This window comes from Schistocerca americana, chromosome 3 (genome assembly GCF_021461395.2).
Source record: "Schistocerca americana isolate TAMUIC-IGC-003095 chromosome 3, iqSchAmer2.1, whole genome shotgun sequence".
Lineage (NCBI taxonomy): Eukaryota > Metazoa > Arthropoda > Insecta > Orthoptera > Acrididae > Schistocerca > Schistocerca americana.
The window spans coordinates 545,495,933-545,505,808 of NC_060121.1; the positions used below are offsets into that span (position 1 = coordinate 545,495,933).

The 9,876-nt window shown below is 45.9% G+C and overlaps 1 protein-coding gene across 1 annotated transcript; it reads right to left on the bottom strand.

The window, feature by feature from the left end:
- Nucleotides 1–2,350: 2,350 nt before the first annotated feature.
- LOC124606961 lies at nucleotides 2,351–4,501 on the bottom strand. The gene has a single exon (XM_047139099.1). The coding sequence runs from the start codon at nucleotides 3,823–3,825 to the stop codon at nucleotides 2,356–2,358; it is 1,470 nt and encodes a 489-aa protein (XP_046995055.1). The 5' UTR covers nucleotides 3,826–4,501; the 3' UTR covers nucleotides 2,351–2,355.
- Between the last annotated feature and the right edge of the window lie 5,375 nt (nucleotides 4,502–9,876).

Below are 9,876 nucleotides of genomic sequence, written 5' to 3' on the forward strand. Positions count from 1 at the left end.
GCCCTATTTTCTAGGAAAGGAAGCCGATGTATAGCTCGACTTCATTGGAACTGACGCGCGTGTCCCATTCGGTAAGGAAGCAGCAAGTGCTGCTCGCACCACGAAGAATGCCGAATAAAGAAACGCTGTAGCAGGAAGTTGCATAACATTATTATACTATTTTCAACGTTAATTTGTTTACAGGCCAAGGAAACAGATGGAAAGGTCTCATTTCAAAATTATCCTTTTTCCCTTTATTGGTGACCCTTATAAATCGAGGACGCATATTATAGAAACGAAACATCTTCAGATTTGTTGAAACGTGATCATGAAAAAAGAAATAAAATAAAAAAGCGCAGTATACTACCGTTCTCTTGCTTACTGTGTTCTAAACCTGAATTTTATGAGAAGTTTCTATAGTGAACTTCTTTTTATTTAAGGTGCAATAATATTCTACGACTCAATCATAACTGATTTCGGCCTGCGGTGGCCATCTTCAAATACAAGTGACTATGGGTGGCATTTGGTAAACAAAACGATTTTTACGTTCGTTGTCAAACTCACAACCCATGTAATGAACATTTCGTTCACTAAATACAACCCATCCGAAGATTGAAGAAATACATTATAGGTTGAAATCGGCTATCCTAACAAAACAATTCAGTTCCAAGTCAATAACTACGGCTAAGAAACAAGGAGTACTAACTAAAAGACAGCAATGATTCACTTAGATAATTTTTCACCAACTGGAAAATGTAGGATGAATTTCGATGTTTCAAGCAAATAATATTCATTGTTACTGTTAAGTTCTTTGCATTTGATGACAAGTTAAATGTTGAAATCGACTATAAAGCTGCATATTGTCAAAAATAAAATAGTTTTTGCATGGAAAACATAAACCAATATTTTATCAGATTTCCGTTACATATGTAACATGGGATAATTTCACAGACATCTTCCTTAAAATATCAAAATAATACAAAGCCAATAGAAGTGGACAGCGAAATCACTTCGAATGAACCACTGAATTCGGAAAGTGTCGCGTGGGATTACTACTACAATAAAGATAATTAGAGATAATGCAAAATTATTACAATACTGACAGTTGCTTCAGTAGAAGGCCTGAATGAACCTGGAATCAGATTTACTGGATGTTGCTCTAAATCCGTAGAAATCTGAAGTCAGAATGGAAAATTCTCGTGGCAGTATTTTGATCTACAATTGATAATAGAATCAAGAGGAGGTCTACATCGTGATATATTGTTGCTACCACGCGCAAGAGTTGCTTGACTCTGTAGACGTATTCACAGAGATGACAAAGGAGACTCATTATAATACCGGTATTTTAAAAAGATCAGTTCAAAAAAGGTCAGCATTAAGTGGTAACAAGCAACGGAAGTAAAACTTTACAGTATATGAATTTCACGGAAGATATCAATATAGCGGAGCTGGCTCTGAGCACTATGGGACTTAACATCTGAGGTCATCAGTCCCCTAGAACTTAGAACTACTTAAACCTAACTAACCTAAGGACATCACACACATCCATGCCCGAGGCAGGATTCGAACCTGCGACCGTAGCAGTGACGCGGTTCCAGACTGAAGCGCCTAGAACCGCACGGCCACACCGGCCGGCCTATAGCGGAGCTTTTGAGAGGCTAGTGCCTAAAGCCAGATGCGTAGAGAAACGTAAAAATAAAACAGGGCAGAATATTGCGATAAGTAGCACATAGAGTTGACGATGAGATTCTTGGATGATAAGAAAACAAGAAACACCAGGACAAGAAGGTACGGAGAACTCTTTTAATGAGCAAAACGAATAAAAATCATTGGAAATTTGTGGTAAGGACTATGGGACCAAACTTCTATTACACACAAATTAAGCTAAGGACAACATACACACCCATCCCTGAGGGAGGACTCTCGCGAACCTCCGACGGGGGGGGGGGGGGGGGGGTTATGGGCAACTATTTTGTGGTGATCGAGGAAAACACGATGTGGGGCACTTGTTTTGTTTTGTTAGAACTGCTGATTTCGACCTCTAATGTATTTCTAATTACTGCGAACTTCACCTTGTTAGAAGGGCGAAAACTGAACTAAACTTCAGTCTTTGCCATGCTGACTAGCTGCGCTACGTAACAGTTAAATGTATTGATCTGGAAAAGACCTGTAAAGAACTGTGTGGAAGATCTAAACCAGTTATCCTATTGAAACATGCCAACTGACCCACACGCTAACGTTCTTCACTGTAATTGCACGTAGCCGCGGTTCCGTGAGATATCATGATCTCATCATGGATTTTTTTTTTGAGATGTGTTAGGGGAAGGTAGCAGATTGCCGGAATACAAGATGGATTTGTTCTTACCATTCGATCGGTTATGTGGCCGTCTGCTGCCTCATCTTCTGCTCGTGGTCCCACCAAGAGCCAATGACGTCCATGACGTCGGAGCTGTCAGAGGGTTCTTTCTTGAGGACCACTGGATGCGGTGCAGGCGGCACCTGGAGGGTGTAGTGGTAGCCCTGGGCGACGAGGCTGGCGGCCAGCTGGTGTGCCCTCAGAAAGGTGGACGTGGCCGACGCCGGCGCAGAGCCGTCCAGGGCGTCGTCGCACAGTGGTGAGGCGGCGGCCGCTTCGTAAGCGGACAGCTGCTGCAGGTGCGATCTGGACAGAGCCAGCGGCAGCTGCGGCCTCAGCAAACCGGAAGTGGCGCCGCCGCCCGCGGAGACCAGCGTCGCGACGTCGTAGGCGAGTCCCGAGTGTGGCGCCTCCGACTTCTCCTGCGACAGGCCGGCGGTCTCGTCTGGCGACAGGAGTAGCGTCCGCTCCACAGTAGGCAGTCGTGAAGACAGGTCATGTTGCTTAAAATGCGAACTGGTGGCGAGTTCTTCTACTGACAAGACAGACGGCACTATGCAGCTTTCCGAGACGTGTTGTTGCCTAGTCGGTGAAGTCGTTTGGGGTGGGAAGGGATGCTTCGACGGCGACGTCAACGATGCAAAGTAGTGCTCGTTCTGGCGCTGGGGAGACGTCGCGCCCACGAAGTTGAGCAGAGACGAGCTGCTGGCGCCTTCCGGCGTGTTGGGGAAACCGGCTTCTACGCTGTGCTGCGGCTCCGGGGAGCTGGCGTCCAATCCCGCGATCGACTCGTCGTCGTCGTCTTCGATGAGCACCGGGGGCGAGTCGGCGCCGCCGTTGTTCCCGGCGCCCGACGCCGGTCCCATCGTCGGCATTTCGACGCCGTCCGCCTCGGCCAGAAGCTGCTGCAGTCGGCGTATATAGTCGACGGCCATCCGCAGCGTCTCCACTTTGCTCAGCTTCCGAGCAGCGCCACCGCCTCCGTTCATCCCACCGGCGCGCAGGTCGGCGCCAGAGGCGGCAGCGTACGCCGCCGTTATAGCGGCCGGGATGTGCTGGCGCAGATTGGCAAAGCCGTTGTTGACCTGCTTGACGCGATTGCGCTCTCGCGCGTTCCGCCGCGCTACGGCCAGCGGAGGAGGCTGTTGTCCGTCTCTGCGGCTGCTCGAGGCCATCGTCCTCTTCCTGCGTCCTCCAGAAATCGGGGGCGCGACTGGAGTAGCGCCGTCGCTGGGCTCCTCTTTCACCGGTACTGCTGAGGCCACTGGCACCATCGACACGAGCGGAGGGGACTGCGGTTTCGGACCCTTCCGCAAAATGATGATCTCTCGGCGTTCTGGCCTGGGAACGCCCTGGCGTACCACATCCAGTCGCGAGAACGGACTCATGCCGATAGTCGTCATCTTCGAAAAAGAGCTGCCACTGTTAGATGTCTCGACGCCAGCTGACGGCTTCTGGTGCAGCGCCACGGACGGCTGGTTAATTTGCATCCAGTGTGCTCGTAGACAACGAAAGTGCCTTCCACTCGCGATCGGCCTGTGCTGTGCAGTCACGCCAACGGTTTGGCGCGCTCTGTCGCTCGCTGAACCGTGACCGGGAACTCGAATGGCAACCGTTTCCTGGCAACTGGCGTTGGCGGGAAGCGAGCCGCGCTCATGCGGGCGGAGTCAGGTCGACAACAGCAGAAGCCACTTCGCACTAGGTTTTCCCGCCGCCTTACGCGGCCGGACACTCGCGGCGGAGGAAACAAAACACGGGAGAAGCGCAGACACTCTCTTCTGGCTCATTCACGCCGGCTCCTCTCTCTGTCCGACACTGTCAATTGCCCTGACAGTACTGGTCCAATTACGGCCCACTCGGTCACTTTTATGTTTACTTCACAGTTTGTGCGGCGCAGCGCTCGTTAAGTCTGGTTATTTCTCGCTAAGTGGCGGCCCGGCTGGAAGCCGCGCGCTGTCCCGTTCTGTCCAGTGAGAGGCCGACGGCCGCGCGCGCGACGCGACTACTGACAACACTGGCCCGCACTATGTCACACAGTAAACTTCCTCATTTTCTGCTCCGGCGGCTACCGACGAGAACACCACTTTACGACGGTTCTGCTCCTGTCGGTGTACGCGACACAGTGTCGGAGATTTCTGGGAAGCCGAGGACGTGCGTACGCGGTGCTGGTAGCCCACTGCACTGGCGCTGCCGCGAGCGATAGGAACTAGCACGCGCGAGCGACCGGCTGCGCGCTTCCGCACGTGAGCGAGCAAAGGAACGGACGGCGCGCTGTGAGTGTGTGTGTGTGTGAACGCGCGCGCGTGTGCGTGTGCGTCTGTGTGCGTTGGATTGTCGCATGGCAGTTGGCCCTGCCAGAGGGCCGGTAGGGGGACGGCAGTGGGGCACTGGCTTGATGCGGGGAGGGGAGGCACAACAGAAGGTCTGTTGGCCCGTATTGTGTGGATGTGTGCTGGAATTGAGAGAGGAGAAGGGCCTCCGGAATAAGGGGGGACCTCCGGAAAGGCAAAAGGGAACCGTTTTTGTTCATTCGCTGCAGGGGTATACAGTCGGAGGGGGGGGGGGGGGGGGGTAGAGATGGAGGGAAGTGAAAGAAAATATATAGGAAAAAAAAATTATTCGCCCATGGGATGGGGAGGGCTGCGACTGCACTGCCGCCGCATGCGGCCTACGATATTGAAGGGGAGAGGGGGAGGTGGGGGAGGTGTAGAGGGCGAGGGAAGGGGAGCGGGGTAAAGCAAGGGTTTGCCCTGATAGCAGCCAGCGCCCCCGGGGCTTGCACATGATTACAGTAATTATGTTTTGCTCGTAGCTGTACCCTTTTTTTCTCAAGTCGGCCTCTTTTGTTACGGAAACTACCGGCGAATTACACCTTTCGTACACGTTCACGAAAACCATAAAATACACAATCGCTGCGAGCACGTGTGCAGCACCTAGCTTCATGCAAGGGGAGTAATTACCCCAACCCTATCCTTCGCACAGCAGGCTTCTTTAATTCCATCGTGAAAGACGTATTAGCTCCAACACAGCCTGTTGAGAAAAGGTAGATCACTATGGAAAGGAGAGTATTAATTTTTAGTTTGATCGTCTCGCAGCCAGGGACCCGGCTCCTGATATCACACGTATTTTTGAGATGCAGGATTCAGACTCGCGACTGGATATCCCAGTTTCTGTGCCTACTGTGCATCTCCTGAGATGGATACAGGAATATAATAACTGATTTTCGTTTAGGAAAGCATTAAAAAAGTAACTTAGTTTGCATACTTCTATTCACTGATGCCATTTGAAATAATTTTCTCGTGCAATTCCACAGATAGTCATAAAGCACTCATTGCGCAGGACGTATTGTAAGCGTAGCCAGCTGTTCACAAAATTAGGCATATTAACAACAGCTTCGCATTAAATTTGCTCTCTATGAAGTTTGTTTTAGAAAATCAGGCACAAAATGAAAATAACACTAGTAAACATTAATGTAGCACTAGGAACGAGCACAGCTCCTATTATCCACAACTTAACCTTACTCGTGTACAGTAAGGAGCAAAGGAAGCATCATAACAATATTTCACCATCTTTTTTAAGAATTGAAGGTATTGGCAGATAATAAAAGTTTTGAAAATTACTTCTGCTTGACTATACCATCTATCGCCAAATTATTTTTGAGCACATAGCGTGCTTTTAGTTCAGTTACTTTCATGAAATTTTGTTGTAGATTTAATATTAATTCAGTTCTGTAAATGTCCAGCATATCATTAGATTTTCAAAGAGAGAATGTGCCACATTTCTGTTGCAAGCACATCCCTGGTATTATTCAGAAACATGTGAAACACTCTGGAATGCACTTTTATACAGTCTTCCATAAGAGTCAAAGACTGTTACGAAACTCAACTTGAATATTCTTTACGTAATAAATTCCTTTTATTTTACACTGGAATAATTTTGGTCGGCTTAATTGCATTATGAGTTTGAATTTCACTGAAATGGGGTGGAAGAGAAAGTAATTGAAGTCTGCTTGATTCTGTTATTACTTTTGTAATTAGCTAAAAAAACTGAAGCTACGACAGTATTTCATGTAAAGACGATTCATACTCGTTTACTGTATCTTTCCATCCTCATTTGAGTTCCTGTGTCATTACAGACGAGAGCCGAGGCGTTGGCTACTAACGGGATATAATCGACATCTTTTCGTTTCTTTGCCCACTATTAGCGATCGTAAAACGTAATAATATTACACCATCTATGTTTATTTTTGCCGGCCACCGTGGACGAGCGGTTCTAGGCGCTTCAGTCTGAAACCGCGCTGCCGCTACAGTCGTAAATTCGAATCCTGCCTCGGGTATGGATGTGTGTGTTGTCATTAGGTTGGTTAGGTTTAAATAGATCTAAGTCTAGGGAACTGATGACCTCAGATGTTAAGTCCCATACTGCTTAGAGCCATTTCAACCATTTTTTGTTTATTTTAATTATGTTTGCCTAAAGACTTATTTTCATTCTGGAAGTTCAGAATTCCAAGTATTCATATACCGCCTTTTTTTAAAACGATTTTTGCGTATCCCAAGATATATTTCGTGATGCATATGATGTTGTCCTTGACACAACTTTATGATGGAATGAAAGTAGAAAAGTAAATAAACGTACACGGCTACTGCTTTTCCCCTTACTTAACTGATATAGCGTTCTGCCACTAAAGATAAAGTTGTTGATAGAACGTCAAACTGTAAGTTACAGTTCTTCAGTGCTTAGACCTCCAGTGAGAATCACCGTTGACTATCAGATATTCAAGACGAATGCTATAACCGGTGTACGTAACAGACATGCAATAGTTTTTCGTTATCGATAAGCACAGACTTTCTTAACCGGTTTGACACAGGAATGTGAAACAAGAAAAGCGATAAATCTTCGAGCTGCAAAGGACTTTAGGCGAGCTGTATCTCTGATCAACAAACACTGCAAGGCAGTTATTTCGACACTTTGTCTTCTTATATTTCCTAAAAACAGATTACAAGACGTTGTTCCTCTATATTGCAAACGTATCAAAATTTGAGATGTTTAGAAATTTATCGAAGCTAGAAATTTTCAGTTTCTTCCCCGCTTGCGCCATTATGCCATACAGACTAGTTAGATGTTCACACAACGGATTATCAATAAGTCTGTTCAAGATAAGGGACTCCGATCCTGAAACAATCGAGCCGAAAGCTTCGAAGCCAAACATGCTGGGGATAACTTTGTCAGTGCAATATATAAACCTGCAAATCGTTGCTTGTAGTATGTTATACATGATTTGCTACGTGCTTAGTTGCAAACATGGGAGCGTTTGTGTTCACCTAAGAGAGGGTTCTAAGAGTAGCTTCGGTTTGTAACCAGCTCTTTCTTCTGATGTCAGAAGACTTGTTTTCTTCCTGTGAGATCAGGTGAAAACTTTTGAGTACGAGACGCCAGTCTACCTGAATAGGATATCCGCAGCAAACAGTATCGCTGCCTGTGGCTTATTCGGACAACACAGGTGCTTTTTTGGCGGATACGGCAGGACTTTGTGCAATGATATCATGCCTGCAAAGAACAACTGTTGTGTACGTAGCAAGCTGATCACATAAATAAAATGTATCTAGCGCATTCAGTTCAACCCTTGGTCTAGGGGTAGCGTCTTTGATTAGTAGTCAAAAGGTTCCAGGTTAAATTTTTAATAACAAACATCAGCGACGGCGGCCGAAGACTTCCTGCTAGGAAGTCACCCTCATTCTGCCAAAAGCCTTGCCAAAGAGGGAGGAGGAGAGAACGGAGGTTTAGGGTACTCTCTTGCCCTTGGGGTGTAAAACTGTCACTAAAAAAGTCGGAAGAATCAGTGACGATCAGCGACAAGAGGATGAAGAAGGCAAAGGGAAGCAATGTGTTAAAGACACATAATATGGATCCGCGGGACACGTGACCTGTAAATGAAAAATTGTCATCATGATTTCTCCATTGGCAAAAAGATTCCGAACTATTCCCCCATTCTAATCTCCGGGAGGGGACTGCCGAGGGGTAGGTGACCACGAGAAAAAGTTCGACTAACCAACGAAACGACAATGTTCTACAAGGCGGGGCGCGAATGTCAGAAGTTCGAACATGGTAGGAAAGCTAGAAAATCTTAAAAGATAAATGTTAATGCTCAGTCTAGATACAGTGGGAGTCAACGAAGTGAAATGTAAAGAGGACAAGGATTTTTGGTTAGATGACTACAGGGCAATATCAAAAGCAGCAGAAAATGGCATAACGGGAGTAGAATTCGTTATGAAAAGGAAGGGTAGGGCAGAGAGTGAATTTCAATTCCCATCAGAATGGACAGCAAGCTAACACCGACAACAATAGCTCATGTAGACATACCGTAGCAAGCAGAAGATACTGAACAGGTAAATCAGTTTGTAAAAGAAGACGAAAATGAAATGTTCATGGGGGTTGCAATGGGGTTGTAGGGAAAGGAGTAGTGGAAGGGTTTACGGGAAGAGATGGGCTCGGTAGTAGAAATGAGAAAGGAGAAAGACTAATTGAGATCTGTTACAAATTTCACATAGTAATAGTGAATAATCTATTCAGTAATCACAAGAGGACGAGGTATACTCGGAGAAGGCCGGGAGATACGGGAAGATTACAGTTATAGCTTGTAGAAAAATTTCCGCTACCAGTCAGAATAAAAGATTATTTATTCGTCACACGACCGGTTTCGGGCCTGAGCCCATCCTCAGGTATTTATACGTTCATGTACATGTTTCTATTGCTGAAGCTGAATAAAGATGAAGTATCCTTGTTATAATTTTGCTGTGATGACAGTTTTTCCACTCAGTTGTACATTTGTTACCATTTTCACGTTCGCGTTTCGGTTTTTTAAAAATTTAGCTGTAAATTTCGCTACTGTGTTGTGAACTCGTGATGATATACACTGTGTTAACATTCAAACATGATTGAATGTAAACACAGTGTATATCACGAGTTCACAACACAGTAATGAAATATGCAGCTAAATTTTAAAAAACCGAAACGCGAACGTGAAAATGGTAACAAATATACAACTGAGTGGAAAAAAGTAATCTTTATTGCTCTTCAGCAATAGAAACATGTACATGAATGTATAAACACTTGACGATGGGCACAAACCCGAAACCGGTTTTTCTACATCCTATAAAGGAACAGTCACGGAGTTCAACAGCATCCACTGCGGATAAAACTTACTTAGATTTCAGTTACATTACATCACGCTCAGGCAGAGACTCCGAAATGGGATATTGAATCTAGGGGACTGATGACCATGGATGTTAAGTCCCATAGTGCTCAGAGCCATTTGAGACATAAATAAAGGTTTCTTGAAATTATTGCAGCCAGTCACCTTTTGTCAAGTTCTTTTCCTTTTTATTATTCCATTACCGGTTTCGAACCGTCTAGCGATTCATCATCAGTTGGTACATATATTAACTTTCTGCAGCAGCATGGCAGTTATGTAGAGTGATTAGTATATACATCCAACCAACGGCTACTAATCACTCTACGTGACTCCAACAATGATGCGAACA

Excerpts from the sequence above, each read along its gene's own strand:
- LOC124606961 (XM_047139099.1), bottom strand. The coding sequence starts at position 3,825 with ATGCAAATTAACCAGCCGTCCGTGGCGCTGCACCAGAAGCCGTCAGCT.